The sequence below is a fragment of the Diorhabda carinulata genome, chromosome X, assembly GCF_026250575.1.
Source record: "Diorhabda carinulata isolate Delta chromosome X, icDioCari1.1, whole genome shotgun sequence".
Taxonomy (NCBI): domain Eukaryota; kingdom Metazoa; phylum Arthropoda; class Insecta; order Coleoptera; family Chrysomelidae; genus Diorhabda; species Diorhabda carinulata.
The window spans coordinates 19,502,638-19,529,304 of NC_079472.1; the positions used below are offsets into that span (position 1 = coordinate 19,502,638).

General features: G+C 32.7%; 2 protein-coding genes across 2 annotated transcripts in view; one reads left to right on the forward strand and one right to left on the reverse strand.

The window, feature by feature from the left end:
* Nucleotides 1-26,667, reverse strand: part of LOC130901309 (protein tiptop-like) — a 355,321-nt gene that overhangs the window by 319,227 nt on the left and 9,427 nt on the right. The window lies entirely within an intron of this gene.
* Nucleotides 1-26,667, forward strand: part of LOC130901310 (zinc finger protein 624) — a 116,445-nt gene that overhangs the window by 57,353 nt on the left and 32,425 nt on the right. The window contains exon 7 of the mRNA XM_057812562.1: nt 2,466-2,942. Coding sequence (XP_057668545.1) covers nt 2,466-2,942 — 477 coding nt within the window. The remainder of the gene's footprint in view (nt 1-2,465; nt 2,943-26,667) is intronic.

Genomic DNA, 26,667 nt, shown 5'->3' on the forward strand with positions numbered 1-26,667 from the left:
TTTACCTTCTTAAGCACGACCAGCAGCTAATGTCTTTTACTTGATTGCTCCCCATTCGTAATTACAATAAATAAAAAGTTTTAAGTTTGCAAAACTGACAAAAAGTTCACGAAATAAGAGAATCTACCTATGGTGAAATGTTGTAACTCTGAAGATTATTGTGGTAGCTCAATCGATTTCTAAAACAGATGAAAATGTACAAAAAATGCTAAAACAGAAGATTGGAGTCCTGGAACGAAAGTAATCTTAGGAGTAAAGCAACAATTTTGTCCTCTATCATATAATGCCGCCTGGCTATAAGCTGCTTTTGGTTCACGACTTTTTGATCATTAAAAGTTTTTCTGTCCATCCACATTCGCTGTTATACTCCAGATTAATAAAGAATATGCTGAAAGGGAAATTTACTGACAAAAGCCAAAGCAAAATTAGTTTTACAGGAATGCAAACCATTGAGATAAATGCGTTTCTAACCAAGAAAAGCCCTTTATCGTTATAATTACAGATTTTATGCTACATTACATCTCGTATCTGTGATATTCATATTAATAGTATTCTAATACTATTTCTATTCATATAACTAACTTATCATTATGCTAACATTAATTTTTTATATTTCAATCTAAACAAAATATCATTTTCAAAAAGATCTTGAACGTAACTAAGTCATCATTAAATTACTCAAAGTTCCTAGAGGTATACAGAATTTATAAAACTGCATCATTTCCTAAAAATATCTGGAAAATGGAAGCTTGAGAAATTGGGAAAACTTCGAAAAAAATACTCAAAATTTCGATTGAAACAATAAATATCATAAAGTTATCGAAAATTACCCAAATTCCTGACAAATCTTCTAAACGTGGTAAAATTTTTAAAAATTCTGAAATTTCCTAGAGAGATACATAACATTGTCAAACTTTCTATACATTTTCTCCAAAATAATTCAGATCGTTAAAAAACTGTTTGAATTCTCCAGAAACATCCAGAATGTCGAAAATTGTACGAGAAATGACTCATATTCTTCAAAAAACTATGAACGTGGAGAATTTTTCAGAAATTTATAACACTTTGTAAAATTCATCAAAGATTTGGAACGTTATCAAACTGGTCTCAAAAAAGCCTCACAAAATGATTCAGAATGTGAAAACATTCTTAATTGGTTTGAATATCTCAAAAATAGAAAACATAAACTTACCAAACTATCGAAAAACTGCTAAAATTTTTCCAATTTTGTTCACAACGCTACAACACTTTTTCAAATTCACAAGAAGGATTCAAAATATAACTAAATATTTAAACAATTGCTTAAACTTCTCAGTGTTCCGAACATCAAGTTACTTCTGAAAATTGGTCAAATCGTCTATTAAGAGAACATGATAAAACTTTATCAAACTTTCTATGAATTGTTTCCAAAAATGCCTCTAAAAATGTTAATACCTTCGAAAATGGCTTGAATATCGTAGAATACAATTTCTTCAAAAGATCCATAACGTGATAGAAATTTGAGGAAAGTTGCAGAACAAAATTGTGCATAAATTCTCAAAAATTAAACACAATTAAACAATTACTGAAATTTCTTAAACATATCTTCAATGTTATATATTAAAAATTGAAAAATCGCAAATGTTTTAAGTTGATTCAGAACATGTACAAACTTTCCAAAATGTTCTAAAACTTTCTATGCATTGGTCAAATTTCTCACAAGGTTTCAAATAATTACTAAAACATCTCAGAAATCTTCCGAACACCAACTTACTTCCGTAAATTGGTTAAATCTTCGAATAAGATTGAGAACATGAAAAAAATTCATTAAAATTTCTATGAATTATTTCCAAAAATGATCCATTATGTATATACCTTAGAAAATAGCTTGAATATCTTAGAAATACCCAGAAAGTTACCATACTTTCGAGAAACGTGTCAAACTTTTTAGACATTGTTCAAATTTCTCAAAAATATAAAGAACGTTATAAAACTTCCAAAAACAGTTCAAAATATTAAGAAATATCTAGAACGTGATCAAAATTGGAAAAAGTTGCTCAAATTTTTCAAATTCATAATGTGATAAAACTGAAAATCTCCTAACTATATAGAACGTCGTGAAACTTTTTAGAAATTGGTAAAATTTCTTAAAAATATGTCCAGGAAAAACTTACGATTGTCTTAAATGAAAATCTGAAATGTTATTAAACTTTCGTAACATTGATCAAATTTTTCAAAATATCCATGAAGATATTGAAAAACTTATTTGTAATGTTACCTACACAAAACTTCCAATTACCTCAAATTTTTATAACTTTACATCTATAAACATACGGCTGCTGGCTTCGGAAAACGTGTGGCTACTACTATATACAATCACTCTTTGCCATGATCCAAAATTTTATTATATTCACGTCAATTTTAATTTATTTTTATTCAATACAGGTATGGTTTCAGATGCAATTTTATTTTCATTTAATTTATAGATGTCCACATTGTGGAGCAACCTTCACAATCACTCAAGAACTAACAACTCATCTTCGTTTGAAACAATGCAAATTCGAAGAGCATCCAGAAACAATAGAGAATTCCCTCCAATGTGAAAAATGTCCGTTTTATTCGAACTCAATATCGGAACTATTTTTCCATATAGCTCTCCACGAAGAACCTTTAGTCAACTATCAAAATCACACCGAATCTTCTTTGGTTAAAGCTATACTGAAATACAAATGTCCGGTTTGCGAGAATTTCTACCCAAAAGCGTCGCTACAAGGTCATATTAGACAACACACGCAAGACAGACCTTTCGTTTGTACAATATGCGGTAAAAGCTTCGCCAGAAAAAATAATCTTCAATTCCATATGAAAAATCATGGAAAGAAAGTCGAAAAAGCTCGATTGAAGCAAGCTGCTGCTGAAACATCGTTTCTATGCTGTACTTGCGGTGCTAACTTTAAAAAGAAGTAAGTATTTATGTAATTCAAGATTTGATCATATCTATGGTTAATAAACTGGCGAGCAAAAAATTGAGGTCACCTTAGAATTTTCATGTTCGTTGAAATTTTAAGTTTTCAAAAAGTATTCGCAAACTGTACATCATTTCATGTGCTCTTGTAAACTGAATGTGATACTCTATACTAAATAAAAATGCATTTTTTTATTGGATTTAATGATTTATTCTGAAAAAGCAACAAATTAACATTTTGGTCGAAATTCAACATTTTGTTGTTAGGGAAGATATGGAACGAACAAAATCAAAAACTTGACACTAATAACGTGTACTCCTCTTGTATTGATGACTGCTTGAAGTCGGCACGGCATACTTTGAATTAAGTTCTGGTCGATGTTATCCCATTCCTGCAACAGCAATCTTCTCAGCTCCTGGGCTCTTGGTGCTGGTGTGTGTCTACGGATCACTCGTACCAGCTCGCCCTAGACATGTTCCATGGGATTCCTGTCTGGGCTGCGGGCTGGCCAGTCAGACCGCTTAATTTCTACCTCATCCAGATACTCCCTGACAATTCTGGCTGTATATGGTCTCGCATAAATATGCCACGTTCTCTCATAGTCACCATGAAAGGCATAACATGGTCTCTCTAGCACCTTCGTAATGTACCTGTGAGAGGTTAGGTAGCCCTTTTCTATGAAGACCAACTCTGTACGAGTTACTATAGCTGACCAACCGCCAAATGGATGACGCTCATCAATGCAAACTTCAGCATATCTTCCCCCAGGTCTTGTTCACACTCGTCGACCTCCATCTGTAAGGTAAAAACGCGACTCATCTGAGAACAATACCCAGCTCCAGTCATCATCATTCCAACAAGCGTGATCTCTGGCAAATGTCAATCTTGCAGTTGTTGGCGTTGCAACAGGGATCTGTAGCCATTCTTCTGCACGATAGTCCAGCAGCATTAAGTCTTCTTCTCACGATCCATTCACTAACTTTGACATTTCTCACTTCTTCTAACTGATTTCGCAGTGAAACCGCAGTAGCTGTCCTATCCCGCAAATTTGTGGACACCAAAAAACGGTCATCTCGTTGAGTGGTAACTCTTTTTCGCCCAGATCTTGGTCTTCTAGTGATCAGGTAAGTCTGGTACACCCTTTGCATACCACAAAGACTAGCACCAACAATTCTTGCAGTTACACGTTGCCCCCGACCATCTTGTAACGTCGCAACAATTCTTGCCACAACAATCGGATCTAATTGCATTATGGGCCTGTATCACTACACTTTGCAATCGTAAGGTTTTACACAAAGAATCAACAGTAAACTGGAAAACAGGCAGGGGAAATGTGAATGTTCAATTAGCGCAAAGGCACATTTTTCATCAAAGTCGTACTCTAATACATTGAATGCATCTAATGACAGCTGTCAAGTCTCGGAAAAAATTTGCTTTAACGCCTACTAATCCTTATCAATATTGTCGCTAAAATTATTCGCAATTTCTGAAGTGACCTCAATTTTTTGCTCGCCAGTTTAATTTTTTATATTTTAATATCAGTCTTCTTTTTTTTATTTGATTGAAATTGGTATACCTACATGACATATCTTTCGCCATAAATACATCACGAAGTCATCTCCGACGTAGTTTTCAGAACACTGTTATAAATATCAAAACTGGCTTTTACAGAATACCTTCTGTGTCAAGCACTGAAATTTAAGACCATTTCAGGAACATAAAGTGCATATTTAATTTGATTATTCGATTAAGACCCAGTTAATAAAACGAGTGGACATACTTGTATGTAAATTATTGAAAATATATCTGCCGTAATTGTATAACGCCCAACAGAGATATCTACAGGACTTTACGATGAGTCATGTGAGGCAGTAGAAAATTTGCTGTCTTTATGTAAATATATTTTTCTAAGATAACAGTCATTCTCAGCCCCGGATCTTGCTTTTTTTAAGTAGCGTGAAAACTGAAAATTAAGTATATTTTCAATCATCATTATTTCAATAATAAGTTTGATTTACAAATAGAAATAAGTTGTCGCACAGAATAAAGTTTATGATAAAAATAAAATTATATTATTGTCCAGCACTTTGATAGTACAAATTACTCTTCCGGTCATAATTAACCTCAAGATTGCGAGTTTCAGGACTCGTAAATATGTTTTTTTTTTTGATAAAGCAAGGCTATATGCAAATGTGGTGCACGTTTTTATCTTTTATAGATAAAATTTATTAACGACGAATTATAATACATCACACCATTGTTTCCGATTCTGATAGTCCAAGTTCTATATAATTCAAAGTTTGGTTCACGTGACGCTGTACGAGGATATATTGAAAAATTCTTAACCTACTATAGAACCAAAGAAAATTTCAATGTCAAAATATTTTATTGTTCAAAATATTCACCTCTTAATTGGATACATTTATTACAGCAAACCTGCAACGTCTCTAGACCTTTAAAAAAAATGTTTCTTCTTGCTCTGCAAAACAGACCTCCACAGCTTTTATTAACTCCTCGTTGGAAGAAAATTTACGACGTTTTAAACTTTTTTTTCAGTTGAGCAAAGAGATTATAGTCGGACGGAGCCAAATATGGTGAATAAGGGAGCTGTTCTAGTAATTCAAACCCTAAATCACGAATTTTTTGCATGGCAACATGAGATTTGTGTGCAGGGGCGTTGACCTGCAAAAATAAAACACCTTTGAATAGCTTCCCGCGTCTTTTCGCTTCAATTTTTTCTCCTAGTAATGTTGAATAGTAATCTCCAATTATTTTTCTACCCTTATCCAAAAAATCATTCATGATTACTCCATGGCAATTCCAAAAGAACTTTTCCAGCAGATTTTTGGACACGAAACTTCTTAGGTCTTGGAGAACCAGAGTTTCGTCATTCCATCGATTGTTGCTTTGTTTCTGGATCGTAGAAATGTACCCAAGTCTCATCCATAGTAACCATTCGGTTTAAGAAGTCTACATCGTTTTCAAATAGAGCACAGATCGAACGCGATGCTTCTACCCTTGCGCGCTTTTGGTCAACATTCAAACATTTGGGGATTTGTTTTGCAGCAATTTCTCTCATGTCCAAATTGACGTGAATTATATGATAAACGCGTTCGTATGAAATATTCAGTGCTTCAGATATTCCTTTTAACCCAATTCGACGGTCTGATAAAATCATGTCATGAACTGCATCGATATTTTCGGGGACTGACACAGAAACATCTTCGATGGAAAATTTACCTCTTTTGAAGTTTGCAGTCCAATTAATCATGGACGCATACGAAAGACATTGATATTTTGTTTATGCGTGGAACTGGTCTACGCTAACTAGATATCAATTCATCCTCGTATATTTTGAGACAAAAAAGATTTTATTTATACTCAAATAATCGCAGTCACCACAACTCGGTGCCAAGTATATTTTCTAATGGTTTTAAAAAGTTGGATGAATCGCTTTATTCGTGTCGTGACATCATGGTATCTCAAAATGTACAGATTGAAGTGTATTTCAAAATACATTTTACATATTATAAAATCAAATATGAAATATACTACCCAAACAAAATGATAATTAAAGTAAAATATAGGTGACATCACTAGAGCTCCAGAAACTAAATCAGACTGAAAAATGCAACCTAACAACCGAAAAAGAAAATACAGAATATTAACAAAAAGTCTACTGAATATTCAGTTATGAAATGTGGCTAGAAGATTCAAGAGACTAATTATCCAGAATCCTCCAATTATGAAGATTGTGTCTAGGCTAGAAAAAATCAACGAAAACCAAATATATTAGAAGAACAATCTCAATAATAATTCAGAACTAAACAGCTTGAAAATATCTTATCCCCTTCCAAAGAAAATGTCCACAATTATCAAAGAAAATATCAACCCGGTTTTGACGAAGATACTTTAATATATCTCAAGGAAATATATAATTGAATTAACTCATATTATTAATGCTGCATTCCAACTTTAGTATGCCGAAAGTATCTGAAATCATTATGATCAAAACCAGAGAAACCACTAAATGTAGTAAGAGTATCTTCATTTAGGTTAATATCACTACTACAAATGATATCGAAGAAATTTGAGATAATATTATTAAAAAGATTGAGTCCAATACTTGAAAAAAAATTAATGCCATGCCACCATAGACCAAGTACAAAAGGACAACTAACATCATTGGAAATTAACTAGAAGAAATCCATTATGTATTTTGTTTTCTTAAACTTGGTTCAGGTATTTGACAATGTTTGTTAAGTCTGAGTCGTATACATAATTAATCTTCAGATCAGATAATAATAAGCAAACTAGAAGGAAATCAACGCGAGTATATCACTTGGTAGTGTGCTTAAGATGATCGTTTACCTTTTGTACACTAGTGATATCCCCCAATTGTAAACTGATACTCTTGGAACATTTGCCGACAACACAGGCACTTTGGCTTTAGGCGATAGCCCCGAAGAAACGACAATCAACCTACTGATATCAATTAATACCAAAACATGCAGGATAATCTTAAAGAAGATTAAATCGGTACAAGTTAAATTCTGGTATTTTCGAAATAGTAACTTCCAACTTGGTGATAGACAGTATGAGGCAGGTAACACTAAATTTACCAAGGGTCAAGAACTGCGCCTCTCCAAACACTTAGTGCTTAGTGTAGGAGCAAAGTGCAAAATTTGATATATTATTGTTAGTTCTACAATAAAGAAAAGATAAAAATTTTAAAGAAAAATATATTCATTTTGCAATGTAAAATCCTTCTAGCTCCATAAACTTTCCCCAGCGATGTTCAATGAATTTGATACCTTTTTTATTGTTTATTGTTGGAAAATCTTTGATCATTTTTTCAAGTCTGGGAATAGAAATTAATCCGATGGGGCTAAATCTCGCGTATAAGGTAGCAATTCATTAATTTTGGCCATTGGAATAACGGATGTGTGAGCTGGTGCATTCTCTTGTTGAAACAACACTATCTTCTTAACCAAATGCGGCCATTTTTGCTTGGTTTCTTCGCTGAAACGTTGCTATAAGTTCGCATAATTCTAACCGTTGATAGTTTTTCCTTTTTCAAGATAGCCAATAAAAATTATTCCATGCGCAACCCTTATAACCGATGCCATGAACTTGCCTACAGATGGAACGGTTTTTGTCTTCTTATTAGCCGTTTCTCTCTTTTTATTCCATTGTTTTTCTTTCATAGTTAGGAAACGGTGCAAAAATTCGGCTTTATTTTTGTGAAACATTTCCAAGTCTTTGGCGGAAATATTTTCACGACGCTGTTTTTGTTCCATTCCAGTTTTCTCATGACGAAATTTTCACTTAATTTCCGACGTACCGCACGTTTTGGAATGCCTACTATGTATGTTAGCTCGCGCACTTCCAGTCGACGATCATCCAGTACGACCTCGTTTAAACTCTGCTTCCCAATATTTTACTGTTGAAAAGGAAACTGCAGTTTCACCCTGAGTAGAATCCATGTTCATAAATTCACTGAAACCATTCAAACAAAAAAGCCGTGAGCAGCAGAGCTCCATCACGAAAGTCGAATTTTTCGTCGAATGAAGAATTCAACTAATACACAAACAAATCTTTCCATAAAATGAATTTCTTGGAAATGATATCAATTCTCAATCTTATTTCTTTATATGGAAAATTTGCTATTCCTCAATAACTTTTCATTTCACAAGTTAACTATCTTTCTCGACTGAAAATTCATAATTTCAATAGATCCAGTGGTCTCGAACCCTCTTGTTCAATTCCAATTGACAACAAAAAAAAATTGTCGTAATAACAAGAAATTTCGAAAATGGGAAGTACCAAAAATCACTCTAGCAACGATCATACACTTATTATTCATTAAATGGGAGGCGGTCAAAATGATTCCGGGCGTTTTGTGCTAGAAGAACTGAAGAAGAAAACTTTGAACTTGAGAAAGACAATTCTTGAACATCACCCCTACTTGCATGCAAAGATCGAACCCTCTAGCTAAACTTTTTCTGGTCAAAAAATAAGAAAATATAACAAAAATGACCATAAAATGGAGAAGGGTGGAGATGGAAAGTTTCGACCTTAGGCAGGAAATCATCTCGCAACTAATTGAACTTACATGTGAAATTTCATTTTTCAGTCTCTTTTCGTTTGACCTGCAGAGGTGAGCAAAGGTCAAAAACCACTTTTTTGCACTGCGACCCCTCGAAATATTCATTTGTTTTCAACCAAACTCTAATAACATCAATCCGCCGCCAAAAACGCCATGTATGCTAATTTTGAACCAAATCGGACCCATAGCAATTGCTCGAGAGACGAAAATAAGAATTGTAGCTTAAACAAATGTATAGATATATATAAATTACAGACAATCGAAAAACCATCATAATCGTGTTCAGGAGGTCTCAAAACATGGGAAAAATGATGTGCACCCCATTTTTCTTCTAGTCATGCCTACCGTAATAGTCTAATTTTTCCTTGAAAAATTCAACTAAAAACAAACTTAATACAAATGCTGTATAGATCGTGTACTTTCTAATACATTTTTCAAGCAGCTACCGCCATCTCTACGTTAGGCAATGTACTTCTGGAACCATTCTCGTAGTTTAAGATACTTCTATAGAGTAAAACTCTTAGATTTAAGACTCTTATAATAATTTACGATAAAATAAAGTTGTTAATTGATGGCGTTGATGATAACATCACAATAATAAGTAACTGTTCTCTTAAAATAAAATATGAAACATCAAATCAAATAAATAGACAGTCTTTTATAGATCATTAGTTGAGAATACTTAATACGTCCATAATTTAATTTCGTTACTGTAAAGCCAATAAAACCGGTATTTGGTGTCGACTCATTTCAGGACTTCTATTGAAAACAAATTGTTGGTTAAATAACATAAAAAATATAAATTTGTCCCATAATAATTTAGTCGCCTTCTGTATACAATTAAACATACTAATTGATGCACAAGATAATACACATGTAAATTCTAGAATTATAGCCTCCAATCACGATATCAGTCAACTGCTGTAATAAATTACAGGAAAAACTATAAATGGCCCCAAATATATAAATTCAGTTCAAGAATTAAGCAGGGATGACCTAGACACATTGATTAGTATTTTTTGAGCAGGTGATATAGTCTAGATCTTCGTTATTTGTTTGATTATTATAAGGAAATATTTCGCTTTAAACACCTATCAACATCGCCTCACATCCCTTTCTACTAATTTAAGGAAAGTGCCATCATGTTTAAAACAAATTAATTCCATTTGGAATAACGTAAGACATCACGCTTCTTGGTGAGCAAGTGAAAATTTCAATTAAAACAGCTCTAATTAATATATGAAAGAGATATACAGAGAAATTACGAAATTAGGTGAACATAATGAGACAGGACCGGAGTACCACGTAATATTTTGCAGTATTTACAGAATTAAGATTTAATAGTTATTTATGCAAAAATTTGCAACATTTTGAGCTAAGTTTGTGCGAAATTTAATATTCATCCTATTGACCTCATATAGCTAAGTGTGATTTATTTTTATTCTTCAACTTAAAGAAATATCCAACGCACAACCTTGGTTCTATGAGCGATAACGTATTTAAAGTCCTCAGATAGTGTACTAACCTGGTCTGAAGTCTCCCTCCTCCTTTTTCCGGGCTTGGGATCGCCAACAGAATCATTGAGCTACTCAATCCACCCAACAACTCTGCAGAACCGGAAACGCCAGAAATCACAACTGACGTAGAGATCAGACTAAGTACAAAGGAAGTGGAGGAAGCTCAGAGAAAACTAAAAAACCGAAAGGCAGTGAGGGAATAGCAAATGAACTTTTAAAAAATTATGGGAAACCAATGACTGAGCAGTTGGCACTGTTCATTAATAAAATTTTAAAACACAAAAAAGTACCTGAATTCCAATGTTTAAAAAAAGTGACAGAAAAGAACCGGAAAACTATAGAGGAACCAATTTTTTAAACACCACTCTAAAAATGACAACCAAACTTTTAATCCGACTAATTAATTAAATAGTATCTTTTGAGGACGAACAACAAGGTTTTAGAAGTGGAAGATTATGTACAGATCCAGTATTTGTAACTAGACAAATCACAGAGAAAGCTCTACAATATAATCGACCGGCGTTCATTTGACTTAATTGACTTGACAAAAGCCTTTGACAGAGTTAGATTAAAAGAAGTGGTTCACCTTTTATACAATAGACAAATACCGTTAGACATCATCAAAATAATCGAAGACATATATGAGGACAACAAAATACAGGCTAGAATAGATGGAGAACTTACAGAAAAAATAAACATAGGCACGGATATAAGACAGGGAGATTCCTTAAGCCCCCTTAATTTTTACACTCATAATGGATTAAATAATGAAGGAAGTGTAAAGGAGGAAAGGTTATAAGATGGGAAATAGAGAAATAAAAATCCTCTGCTCTGCAGATGATGCTATCCTCATAGCAGAAAGTGAAGACGACCTACAAAGATTGATTCACAAGTTTAACATAATAGCAAAGAGGCTAAACATGGTAATTTCATCCCAAAAAACAAAAACACTAGTCATTAGCAAATAACTGATTAGATGTAAGATAGAAATTAACGGTACCAGCATTGAACAGATTATGGAAACTAACTACTTAGGCATCACACAATATCAAGCTATGGAGATGTAGAATCAGAATTAAAAAAACAAATACAGATGCCAATAGACCAGCAGGATGCCTCAATAATACAATATGAAGAAACAAACATATTCGAACGGAAACTAAGACTAGAATTTACAAAGTTGTTATAAGACCAATAATGACATAAACAGTAGAAATGCAACCAGACACGTCCAAAACACAAAGAATGCTGGAAACAGATGAGATGAGAATACTGAGGAGAATCACGTGGAATACACTGAGAGATCGAGTAAGTAGCGACCACATTAGAAAAACATGTAATGTGGAGAAGATTAACGAGTGGTTATTGAATAGAAAAAAAGAATGGAACAACCATATAAATAGAATGACAGATGATAGGGTAGTAAAGATCGCAAGAGACAAATCGCCGGCCGGGAGGAGAGGTGTCGGTCGACCCCGGAAAAGACGGAGCGGCAATATAACTTAAAAGCACAACAAAAGAAAAAAACAGGCAGAATTGCCTATAGAAAAGATAGAAGATAAAGAACTTAAAGAAATATGTACGTTTCAACGTTTACCGACGTAGAATGAGATAGATAAAGTAATTTGTCAATTTTCTGAGCGTATTCCAATAGATGAATGGTTTCAAGTTGTCGAGGAAGACTTCATTTACAAAAGCGCTCAACCCGTTGTCACGATATGTGAAGGGGCTGGTCTTGTTTGATTTGATCAGACCATCTCATAGGCGATCGGACTCTATTTATGTTTCCCTTTCGTATAAGTCTGTCTATATTGTAATCTCGTCTTCTAGCTACGTGTCCAAAATCTAATTGTTATACTTAACTCTTCCAGTATCGACTTAATAGTTCTCTTCCTAGACCTGGGAATTGATACAATCTCACTAGAACTTGAGTGAATATTTGTATTGTATGCTTATGTTTGTCTTCTTCTTCTCTTCTTCCTCTTTCAATAGGACCATGTCCTGTTCAATTCTGACGTTTGGCCCTCTTCCTGGATCTTCCTTAGAAGCTGAACTACAGCTCTCGTACCACCTCTTTGGTGGTCTGTCTATAGGTCTGCGTGTGTTCGGTCTCTGAGTTTTAGCCCACGTATGTTTGTCATGACTTTTTTATAGTACTATATATATATATATATATATATATATATATATATATATATATATATATATATATATATATATATATATATATAGTACTAGGGCATTAGAAAACTAATTTTTCTACTTCTCTGAAGGACGTAACATTTAACAATTCGATTGTCCTTGACGGGTCTGTAATTCAACTTGACAACGTGTTGTAAGACTTTCTAAGAAAGCTTGTATAAGGAAAAAAATTCAGAGAATTGTCAAGAAAAATGTAGAAAACACACTTTCCTTTATCTAATATGAACTTTTAACAATTGCTCTTTACTACCACCCAAGTGAATTGACAATTAGTTGAACAATTAATAATTTCTTCAGTTCGGAAAATCTGTCAAAATCTAATAAATTATTCAGAAAGATGTTGAGCTATAAGAGACATTGTATTCGATAAATATTTACTTGATATTTCATGGAAAATAATAATATATTCGATAGAATCAATTTGATAACTTTTAGTGACTTTTGATACAATGTTCAGACGGACCTGTGTGAAGCCAATTAAAGTAAAACACAAAACGAAACAAATTTAACGGTTAAGTGATGTCATCATAAAAATATATTTTAATTGGTTTGCTTCCAACAGTTCTTGTTCATGAAATATTTTTTCGGGAAGACGCAAGCTGTTTTGTGTTACGATTTTAATAAATAACCAATAATAACAGCAATTTCTTACAAATTATGGTATTAAGTCAGAAAGAAAACAGTGTATTCGTCAATTAATAAACGTATCTTCAATTCTCATTAACGTGTTAAACTCCTGTTATGATATATGGAACAGGCTCGTCTCGATATGATCATTTCTCGACTTACTACACGAGACATTTTAAAACAGTTGACGATACCGAGACCATATGCATTGAGACTTGAGAGTCTCGTTTCCGGTCTTATAGATGTAGATCAGTGGAGGACATTGCAAACATTTGATTTATAAATGAGGATGATGGGGGATTGAGGCAGAGCTGAAGAAGGTTGTATTTTTGGGTATGAAATTTATATGAAATTCGTTCCTTTCCATGAAAAGATACTATTGATTTCTGAGTTTATGGAGAGCCAGGTATTCCTTCAAACACCGTGTATTTTTGTCTTATTATGATATGTATTTTCAAAATAAAGTTCCAGTAAATAATGATTTTTAAAGCTCTTGAAACTTGTAATTTCAAAGTTAGGATTGAAAATAATAATCATTATTTTACTTGCTAATTACTACAATGTTTTCATTGTTGTATCAAACTCAAACTCAAAATAAACTTTTTAAATTTCCATATTCATAAAAAACGTATATTCTTTGATCTTTGAAAACAAAAATAATAATTAATGTGTACAATAGGTAAACATCATGAGTCTTAATCGGCCTGGGCTATAGACGTACAAGGTCCTTTTAATATTATTCATTTAAGGATGTAACAATTTTAAGAATATACCTTATGATCTCGCGAAGATTGCGCTGTCATTTTTGACGTTATTACCTTCCATCCAAGGCCAAGTAGGTGACAATAATAAATTTATGACTATTGAGGTTCTTTTTACTTTTATTGTCGTTGCAGCAATACAAAACAAATGATTTAATACAAGCAGTGTTAATCATTGTAAAAAAATACATAAATCTCTACGACTTGTCTTTCTGTAGCATATTTAATTTCGTTACAGTTTCAATTTCTAATAATTGTCAATTTAAATGAATCTTGTAGGAGTTCGTCAGCTAATTTTACCAAAGTCAACCAATACTGAATATACTGTTTACACCACCACTACACCAACACTAACAATTATACTGTCTTATGCGCGTTTCGATAACCAAGTTATCGTCTTCAGAGACTAAAGGAAACGTGGTTCCATCCGACTATCATCTCTTTCCTCAACTGAAAAAAAGTTTAATATGTCGTAAATTTTCTTCCAACGAGGAGGTCTGGTTTGCATAGCAAGAAGAAACATTTTTTTTTTTGAAAGGTCTAGAGACGTTGCAGGTTCGCTGTAATAAATGTATCCAATTAAGAGGAGAATATGTTGAGTAATAAAATATTTTGATATTGAAATTTTGTTTGATTCTATAGTAGAGTTTTTCAATATATCTTCGTAACTTTAGTTTTAGAGAGGTTCTCTCATGTTTAACTCGTTAAACATGGTGGCAATTTTATTAGGGTATCGAGTTACTAGTAATGGGTTGTTCGCTAATCGTAAATGAGCTAGAGAAGAACCGTCCTCGCTAAGTCCCCGACTTCTCGGTTCAGCGTTTAAACACATAGAAAATCTTTAGTAAGATTGTATTCGCTTGGCGCATCCCTATATCTCCTTTCCTATGGCCCTGTATGGTCGCTTCTAAATTAAATCCTTGCTTCGTCCATTGCCACTAATATTGCCCAAGTCTCAATTTAATTGAAGGCTTTCTGGGAGATGAAGAATTCCTTAGCATACACAGAGGAAAGTTATATTCAGTTCTCATCGTTTGATTATCGATTGTGGTGAATCCTCTTCCAAATCCTTTCCAGTCTCTTCTCAAAAATCTTTAAAAATTTGATGTAATGATAGATGGATATTTTATGCAACTGTGGTGAACTTTCTAGCATTGAAATAATACCATAACCAAAGCGTCTTTCTTCAAAACATTTATTGAATAATACTATGGGATACAACAAGAAGTTTAAGTACTTCATTTAAGGCATTCTTCTTATTCTTCTCGCCTGTAAATTAATGTAACATCAAAAGACCTCATTGTGTAGGTATTGAATATTAAATTTTCGTAATGCTTCAATATTTAATTTTATTTTTAATGACAAAGTAGCAAATTTTAACTTCTTTGACTACTTCTATGTATGTGTAATTATTAATTAATCTTACATAGCGAATAAACAGCCAACGACAGATCTTTTTATAACAATTGGAGTCGTTAGAATGATCTCAGAAGTTTTATAATGAAATATAGATATATCCGGCAGACGGTGTATGTAAATATACCAGTAAACTAACATAACAATAAGTTAGAGGATATATATCCCTAGCATTCATAACATCCGCATTACGTTTAATTCAGATTTAGACGCCCTTAGTACCAATAATAACGAAACTTTGTTGTTGTTGGTGCGGAAAGTCTATCTCAGTGGATCTTTTTAATGTTTTAGGTCCCAGATTTGGTTGCAAAATTATAAAAAATAGGTAACGCTTCATCAGGTTTTTGATTCAATGTGTTTCTACATGCTGGGTTGGACTAATTTCGATACTTAATATTATAGTCGTAAGAAAAATGAGTTAAAATAGTCAATAACAAATTACTAGATAGTATGAGATCTTCCGTGTTACCAAAAATTTGAAATAGCTTTGTTTGAAAGTGTGTGTGTGAATTTATTTATGACGAGTGAATGATGCAGAGCAGATATGGAAACAACAAAAACCAGACTAATGGAACACCGGCATAGTCACACTAATATTTGAGAAAATCAATAAACAAATCCTAACACTGCTTACAAAATATCGGGAAATTTAATAAACAAAAGATTAAAAGAACTCGCAGAGAAAGATCTAGGGAATGATCAAAACTGATTTAGACCAGGAAGATTGACTATCGACGTAATTCACACTCTAGACCAAATAATAGAAAAGATAGTGGAATATAAAAGAGAAATACATATATTCGTAGTTTTTATTGACTTCAGAAGTGCTTTCGATTCAATAAAAAGATAAAAAATAACTAGAAACACAAGGAATTCCAACAAAATTAAGAAAATTGTAATGTAACTATTCTAGTAAATGGACAGAAGGAATTAATAAAATCAATCTACAAATCAGAAGAAGAAGCAAGAAATTCCGGACTGGAAATAAATGCAGAAAAGACAAAATACATAAAAATAGGAAGAAAACCAGAAGAGAGAGCAAACCAACCGAAAACTAACAAATACAATTTTGAAACAGTATCGTCCTTCAACTATCTAGGAATGAAGTTGGGACAACAACCAGAGACAGGATAAAGGAAAGAATAGAAAAAGGCTATCAAGAAAAAAAAGATAACCAAACAAAACAAAATAAAAATATACAAAACCCTAATATGACCAGTATTCACCTATGCGATGTAAACAACTGTTATCAACAAAAGGGAAGATGTAGAACTTAAAAGAATCAAGACAAAAATAATGAGAACCATGTCCAAACATAACACAGAAGGGAGAAAAGTGAGCAAAGAAAAACGAAGCAATAGAGCTGGACAAGGAAAATATAATCAGATACATAAAAGCACAAAGAGTCAACTAGGCTGGGAATAAAATGAGAAGAAAACCAACTGAAATAATAAAAAGAATAACGTAATGGACCCCATTGTAGCCAAGGAGAGTAGGTAGGCCGAGAAAGACTTGGAGAAACGAAATAGAAGAGGACTTAAGAGCACAATATAGAGAACTGAAGGGCAGCCAAGACCAACGATAAACTATAAGGAAATCAAAAATATAAATCCACCTCAAAAAAGTATTTCAAAACGCTAAAAGCGATAGCCATAATCCAAAGGATTGAAAGGCTTGATGATGATGATGATGAATGACGCTCCAGGACGTTCAGCATCATTTGTGTTCCTAATACTGCTTTTATAAAAAGGTAACCATAAATTATTTCATGAGACGGACGATATAACTTTTCTTTGATATCCTTAATTGTTTTTTTCTTAAAAATTAATGTTTAATCTACTCTTAAAAATGTATCTATTATATTTATGTATAATTTTGGTAAGGATCACCTTCACTTGAAAATTACTTTTCCTTGGTTTCATTGATATATGGTATAATTTACACTCGAAATTCTATCTGTCAAAAATATGTAAAATTTTCACAGTTTACATGACGAAAACAATATAAATAACATATAAACAAAAAATGGAATTAAACAAAATTTTAGAACTCCAAACTTCCTTTATCGTTTAACGTTTTTATATACCGGAGATACCTATTACACGTACGTATCAGATTGAGAATCCTCCATCGCGTTGTATGCAGCAACTCTTCTCTTTCTGTTTTGTAAAACGTTAACTGAGATATATCCTTAATGAGAAAGAAATATAATAACAGATATAAATAGCCTTTAGATACTGTTTCATTTACAATAAATTTGTGGCCGTTATTATTACAGATTGCAGGTGGTTATCGTGGGATACGAGCATCGAATCAGAGTTTGATAGACGTTGCCACATTTTTCTCATTTAATCAAACGTAATTTTCGACTTAAATGATACGTTTTAGATTGTTACGAGGGGGTATTGAATAAACAATTTACGCCGTTATCTCGTATAGGCAAAATTAAAGGAATTTAAGTAAAGCAATAATTTAAATACAACGTCATACCTTGCTCTATAAGTTCAATTGAAATTGCTACAACGGAAAAAGCTTTGATACTCAACCAATATATTAATTTGTGGCTTTAAGGCTCAAGACTCATTTTTCTTTTCTTATCTGATATCAGAATTCTTCTCCAGTTACGTTTCGGCACTCCAATTCGATTCTACCTGTTTCTTACATATTTTCTTCCAACATTGTATTCAACAATTGTTTGCTTCAGCTTTCTCGTCTTCTTATAACTCATACTTCTCATTCTCTCTTTCTCTCTTTTTGCAAATTTATTTCTCGGCATTGTTTTAGTATGCCCTAACCATCTCTCTTGTTGAGCTTGTATGTATTTGAATATTTATACATATCCTTCAGTTGTAGGTTAGTTTTCCTTCCTCAAAGTCCTTCATTTATTTCTTCTCATTTCTTAACCTAACCTAACCAGATTAGTTTCTGCTAGTTTTCATTTTTTCGTTTCGTTTTATTGTTCGGTATATTCTTATTTTCGCTACTCTAGATAACGTCTGTGTCCTGAATGATTTCCTTTTATTTCAGTCCCTTCTCCATTTTTATCATGCTTCATTATTTCCAGATATTCAAATTCACTCCCTTTTTCTATCTTATATTCTTTCTCTTTCCCCTCTACCAACCACATTCTGCTTAGCATCATATATTTTGGTTTATTGTTAGTTCGAAATTTTTGCAGCCTCCTCTAGTTCTTTCCATTTCCTTATTTGTTCTTAAGCTAAATAGTATGCATATGATTAATATATCATTACCATACGAAAAAATGGCATGGGAGGGAAATGGTAATAGTAAATATTGGCAGACGCCATGAAAGAAGAGATCATGTAGAACGAATAGATCAGAATTGAATCGAAGAATAAAATACTTGACATAGAACGTCCAGTTTGTATGCATTGAATATACTTCCATTGCAGAAGTTTAAATTAAGCATCAATTGAGGAGCATAAACGAAAAACATTTCTATTCTAACAATTCTATCCACAAAAACGACTATGATATGAGATTTTCATTTTTCCGCGACCCACCTCACTTTCCATTATTTTCATCAAAGAAAATTTGTTGTACATATTTTGACTTTATGCGAGGGTGTGTTAATTTTATCCCCAAATTCGATCTGTTTTGATACTTTTATGTATACCAAGGTGGAGAACGAATTTTTACACGTATAAAGGGAAACTTTAAGAATTGTATCGCTTTTTTACTTAATCTTCTATATTCCTATTGACAGCATAACCTAAAATCGTCGTCGTATGAAATTACAATTAAATTATCAACTTTTGTTCATCAAGATTAGGTTTTCTTCCTTTTCAAAATCGACAAAAGTAGGATATTCAATCCACATTTCATTCGAAAGAGTATCCTGAAAAAACTATGTAGAGCTCCGAAATTTCTTCTTGAATTGAAACTGACAGTGTTTCAAGATGGATATCTTCTTCATCGTAGTTTGAATCAGTGTCAATAAATTCTTTTAATTATTTCAGATATTTTGAAAATATTTGAACCAAATCATTTCAGATTAGAGCTCAATTCATTAAATGTAGCAAATATGTCAAACAAATAAGCTATTTTATTAACTATTCGCAATCTTGGAATCGATCCTGAATTGGAAAAATAGGATCTTAATTAGATGGTGGTCGTTGATTCATAAATTCGTCCTGTACCCCAAAAAGACGTTTCAAAACGTTTCCTCTGAAACCCATCGTCAATTTCAATAAAAAAGGTGTTTATGTTCGGAAAAATATTAAATTTAGAAGCAAAGTTTTTTGTTCTTGCAGTTTTTGTCACGGTCCAGCTGAATTTTTCTGCGGCCTGGTACCGGGTCGCGACCCACACTTTGGATAGCACTGGGTTAGTCCAATAATAAGTCCAACGGTCTTCTGGATTGAATTTCTCGTGATTTTTATTAATTTTTTTTTTATTTTTGTTAATCGCTGATCAAATCGTTCTGGGTATTGTGCAATCTTGTTTGACTACATATCCTGATAAATAGCTCTGATTTCTGTATCAATAGCACCTTCATAGGTAGTAGCACTGTAACTTTTTTCTTCTACTGTTTGCAAGCCTATCTGCAAGTCCACTTCTACATCATAGTGTTCAGGTATTCAGAAAAGGCTTACTTTACACCCTAATTGAATTAGCTTGTCGAAGAAAATTTATATGTGGATGCCTTATGGTTTTTCTGATTCATTACACCAATAATAATGTTAACGCTATAAATCTTGTTTGTTTGTGAATTGTTCTTATCATTTTTTGAAGCGTCAACATAGTGTTTACTTTCTTTTGTAAAAAAAGTAATGGTAGGATGCACTCAATGTATAAAAGAATTTATGGATATTGAAAACAGGTTATCCATTAAGTTTCGTCGATTATATAAATCGCAGATTAAAAAAAAATACCTAAATTTGGGTTTTTTCATTTTTTCCAATAAAATTCGGTATTTTAGACTAATAAAATTATGTACTTGACATTTGCGATAAATTAATTATATATTGAAAAAACTTTTCAATGTATATTTCACTTTCCCATAGTCTGAAGCCTTCTACAAATATATTAATAATAATTCAGTTTTTTTGTAGTAATTCATATTCTCACTTGTTCAATTTCATTTTCCAACAAAATAGAGCTAAGCGAAACATAATTTTCTTCTTGAAGTTTGATTAATACACTGAGTTTAACTCTACGATTAACCATTTTAATCAGTTGAACAACGAAAGTGAAGTCCACTATCACTTCGTTTGAATGTATACGGACAGTAAACATGATTTTTAAGATCTTGAGTGTGTTTTTTATTGCTTCTCATAAAAACAACTCCTTCAGTTGTAAATGAAAGAACCTACAGCAAAAAAAAAATAAGAATATTGTATGGCAGCAGCCAAATACAGGTGTTGAAATATATATAAATAAATTTCCGTATCCGTATGTATTATTTATCTTGGGTGGTAGTGAGAAGTTCCGTAAACCAAAAAACTGTCATTAAGCCTTAATGGACAAATAATATAAGCGACCGTTTCGCAACAACTGTGAAAACTTGGTGTAGCCCATAAATCACAGGAAGATATCCCATTTCGTTCTCATAGTAAAATGCACCGACCGACCGAATAACCATAGACCCATTTGCTACCGGTAAATAACTTAAGTACACATTAGAAGTGCGAGAGCCGTTGGTTCCATGGCTCCATATATCAAACTAGGACCGGCATAGTCCGGCAACTGCAACTTAAACACGACGAGAATAGCGAACTGGGGAATTATGAGATAATACGTTAAGCAAATGTCTACTTAGTTGGTGAACCCTTCTAGGTACACGTTAAATGCTGTTGTTGCATGTTAACGATATATATCTAATATGACTGCACCACAAACCGGTTTAAATATGTGTACAATGTGTATTTAAAGTATTATAATTTCTGTAGATTCTAAAAATAGCCCCATCTTCAGATTATTATTAACTAAATTTGATAAATTTCCAAGTATAGTCATCAATTATTATTTATAACTAAAACTATCATTTCCTGTGTAAGACAGTAACTTTGTTAACTAACATATATTTTTCGTTTATTCTTTTATACTTCACGAAGATTTATCAATTAGCTTTACAATTATTTAATTAATTAAAAATTGTGAGTAAAAACAATTATCCTGATGAAATTATAAAAGAAGTATTGAAAAAGAAACAATTAACTAATATTCGTATTTTCTCAATGAACAAAATGCAATTTAGCATCCAAATTATTCCTAATGAAAATATATTTTCTCGAAATTTCCACCAACCTCTTCTATAGGAATATAAAGAAATTTCAAAAACTCCTTGATTTATCCCGGTAGCTAGAAAATAATTTAAGAATTTATGTCTTTCGGTGTTATGACGTATTATCCATTCTCTGAAATTAACGATAACCCATAACTGTCCGATATGATAGACTATAATTTTCGCCATTGAAATTGATAATCTACGAAACGAAGTCTCAAAATTAGATACCGCACCCCAATTCCATACACAGTGAACATAAAATATTGATATTGATAAATGTCATACGAATTCTTTGTCTAGTTTGTTACCAAGACCACACTGTATTTATTGATTTGCTACGAAACTGGTGAAGCTACAGCCACCACCATTAAATAGTAAGCTCCAGCTACAGTTGCTGCTATCACAAAGTAAATAGAATCTCTCGGCCGGCTTGCTTATGTGCAACCGAGTCTATGAAATCAGCTCCACTAGAAGGGTTACTAAATCTTACCTCTTCACATAATACTAGAAAGCCATAACGGTAAAAACATCACTTAGATTGTTCAGATACGGAATAAATAAGAAAAAATGACCAAGGGATCAAAATAACATACAAAAAATGAAGAGAAATTCCATTAAATGGTACACGGAGCAACAGACAGAACGGGCTACGAACCAATCACTCTAAAAGCCAAATTCAAAGTGCTAGGCAAAAAGTTACCCTGCAATGGATTCTGGGATATACTGATACTGAGGTATCAGATACAGAACAATAGAAGAAGCATTGGAAAGGTGGAACAACCTACACCTACAATTTATGACCTAAGAAAATCTGCTGTATGTATCAGCCTAAGTAAAAAAACCTACAAATACTAACAAGAGTCCAATCAGGGTACTATCGCTTCAATGAACATTCGAAGACGGTAGTCTTAGCAGATAATGCAGCGTACAGATTCTGTTGCGTCTGAGGACGAAACCTTTATCCACATACTCTTCTTAGAGTAAATTGTGATGAAAAAAATAATTCCAAAACTATCAAAATACATGGAACAGTTAGTGGAATTGTTTCGAATATATTTGGAAATTGTTTTATGATACATTTTCGATAAACCACAAAAGAGAATTCAAACTAAAATCAGTACTGAATAGATTCTAGAATCATACCTAATGAAATCAAATAGTCCAAATTCGAGGAAAATTAAATTAATTGCCAAGCAGAATGGAAAAATGATTCAAAAAATATGAACCACTTAATGCTTGAAACGAGAATTGTTTCATTAGGATTGGTGAACCTAATTCAATTGTATGAAACTGCCTTTATTGTATCTCCAGAAATTATCTATCTGTTTATACATGTATCAACACATCTTGGACGTGGTTTTGATGTTTGATGGTTTCCAATTTTTCACTAGAAATTGGATTCAATACAAATGGTAGCAATTCTAACACTATAAATGCATTCACTATCTTTCTAAGAATTTAATTATTCTTCTGCATCGATTTTCTTCACTTTCATGATGTTGAAATCATTAAGATGATCTCCTTAGACAACCCAAAGAGTTTTGCGAAAGAACTCTATGTGTAGAGTTAAAGCTTGTAGGGGGAAGCTTCACATGAAATATGAAAGTTTTTTTACATGTAAATGTTCTTGGTTTGTGTATCACTGAAGATTCCATCACGTTCAGTTTTATTGAACTGAAGGTTAGACTGAGGATATTGACAACAATATCATGAGAATGTTTTGTTCCTGAGCTTTCTCTGTGACTTCAAGGATATTTCAAGGGATTTGAACTCATCATATTTTCTATCTCTGGTGGTTTCGTGGATTTCCTCAGTTATAGTAAAAAAATATAGAACATTCAATAACTGTGATTTGAAAAGAATGTTTATTAGTTTCGGTCGAATATTGTTTTAACAAACTGTCATAAAAACTACTACAACAGCCGAACTTTAAATATTTAAACCGGACTTTGAAACTAGTAAACTAGAATATCCATGTCGCTGATTATCCAGTCATGCAATCTTCCTCGAAAAGCAGAAAATGTTTTTCAAAAATAAACTTGTAAAAAAAACAAGTACCGTTGTGACGACTCTGTCGAAACTTTAACCATTTATTTGACGGCAATTTTCGTATATATTCATTCAAAGGAGGGGTATATGACAATGCGAAAATTTTGATCATGCAAAGTAGATAGACGTATAGAGAAACGGATCATTATTCGAGAACTTTGAACGGCATTTCTAATCGATTGATAATAATACGACAATATAACTCAGAAAGTCATGATACATCATTGAATATCAGTTAAAGAATGAAATTAGATATACGGGATGTTCCAGAACTTATACGCCTCCAAATTGTTTGAAATAATGGGTATTTCTATGTGTTTTTTGTTTATTAGATTACAAGGTTTAACACAAAAATGTACAGGGAAGTCATGAGGAAGCTTACATACGTTTATATGTCTGTACAACCCCTCAGGAAGGATATTATAAGCTATTAAAATGTATTAACTTTCTCTACCCTATCGATTTCCAGCATGAAATTGACCATACATTTTAATTGGCTATAGCGTTTACACAGCTCATTTATTTTTTTATATTTTTTCATTATGCTGTACTCTACTATCAAGCACTCGACTGGTATAAGAAATTCCAGGACTGGCTTTGAAAAAATCAATTTTTAGTGAACGATCAAACCTTCTCTAAAAAAAACAACCACAATGTCCTATAACATAATGAGGTACTAATTTGAACAAATTTCATCTAAAATGTATGTATAAATTTAAATACATCTTTACTGTCAATTTTATTATCTGTAACGACAGAATCAATTGTTTTTCACTTTTGAATTTGTAGCATTAGGCCAAGAGCCGAGTACGGAAACAGGTATGTTCAGGGGTGTCCCCTGAATGTAAATCCAAGTGGAAGTCATGGGGGATTCACTTCTATCGTCATCCTGAAAAACACGTTTTATTAAATATCTCGCTAACCGCACTTCGCACGACAAAAATTACACAGATCATTATTGTAGATAATAATATTTGCCATCTTTTTTGCTTGAAACTTTTGTTTGTATAACGCATAGGTTTTTAATTATAATGCTTCAAACTTTTTTCAATATGGTTTTTGCTAAAATTTAGTTACGCTACATCGTAAGAATTGTTATTGTTATTCTTAATATTATTATTATCAATTACCGTTATGCTTGAATTATGCTATTTTATATTGGATATTATAATATATTGTAATATTGTAAATAATTTCTTTTTCAATAGAATATGAAGGTTGGTATTCAATTTGAATTTTTTATTTCTTTAAATTTAACGTTTTTCGAAAAATCGTTAAGCCATTTCAAATGTTGCAAATTTTGTAAAATACTGTGTATATCCGTAAGTTTATAAAAAATTTCATGCTCTACAATTCAGTTACCTCCATTTTCAATTTATCATTGACCATTAACTATATATTTAGCAAAAACCATATTGAAAAAAGTTTGGGGCGCTATAATTAAAAGCCTATGCGTTATACAAAAAAAAAGTTACAAATAAAAAATATGGCAAATATTATTATCTACAATATCTACAATAAAACGTGTTTTTCAAGATGTCGGCTGAAGTGAAGCCCCCCCATGACGCACATTCGGATTTACATTCAGGGGACACCCCTGAACATATTAAAAAAATGCCTGTTCCCGTATGTTTTTTTCAGAAGCTACTTTTTTGCTTGGGGCTCTTGGACTACATTGGAGAATTATTTTCGACGATGTATGTGGTTATGTATGTCGATTGTAAATGATTAAAATTTTATGGCAGATAATAATACATTGTATGAACGGTACCAAATAAAAATAAGGAGCATCTGAAGCATCTCTAACAAGTTAAAATCATCTTTTGGCGTTCCTTGATATCTTATATCCATTATTAATGTGTTCAAGAATACATATTTCTTCTATATGCTTTTGTTAGTTTCGTTCAAAATGCTAAATCAAATTTCGGCCCCACAGAATATACCGAATATTTTTTTGTTCTGTAATGGTAATAGTAGCTACTAGCTACAAGCTACTAGAGAATACCTGATCGTCGAAGTTTTTAATTGGATAGTTGACATTATTGACACTGTTACTATGAACACTACACTAAGTACTTGACAAGTAAGTCGAGAACTTAATGTTACTCAATCTTAAGTAAGTTGAGTCTTACAAAAAATCATCTGTACCCATATCATATTCAAATGTTTCAGCCACTACATCCAGGTGATGAAATCCATGGGTTGGAATTTTGTAGATGGATTAACATTCATAGATTTACGCTATATAGGACACTATTTACGGATGAAGCCCAATTCACATGCGTGGGCAGAGGAAAATCCTCTTGCTATTCAAGGATATCTTTCCTAGTTAAATGGAACGACCATTGGTTAGGTTAGGTTTTTCTCAGTTTGGAGATTTTTTCGAAGTTTTCTGTGAGGTTTTCTTTTGTTCTTTTTAAAAATTTCATTTTTTTTATTTTTGAAAAATTTAGATGGGGAGCGAGCGGATACAGCTGCAGCTGTATTATTCCCTATCGTCGGCCATTTGTTTGATGAACCACCGAAAACCTGCAACACCTACCTATCAAAATTAAGTTTCTCCCACTTAAGTTTGAACGGATCGGCACAGAAACCCTTTTAAAGATTTGGTAAAATTTCTGGCACTTACTCTGCTCTGGATCTTGTCTTTGCTAGTTTCCGGTTGTAGCTTAGAAAAACAACAAAACAGCTACTTACAACGGTATTCCCTGGTTGGCTTCTCGCCTCAATGAGGACGGCGGAACGACTTGTCTTCTCGCCTCGGTACCATCTCTTTTATTGCTGTTAGAGC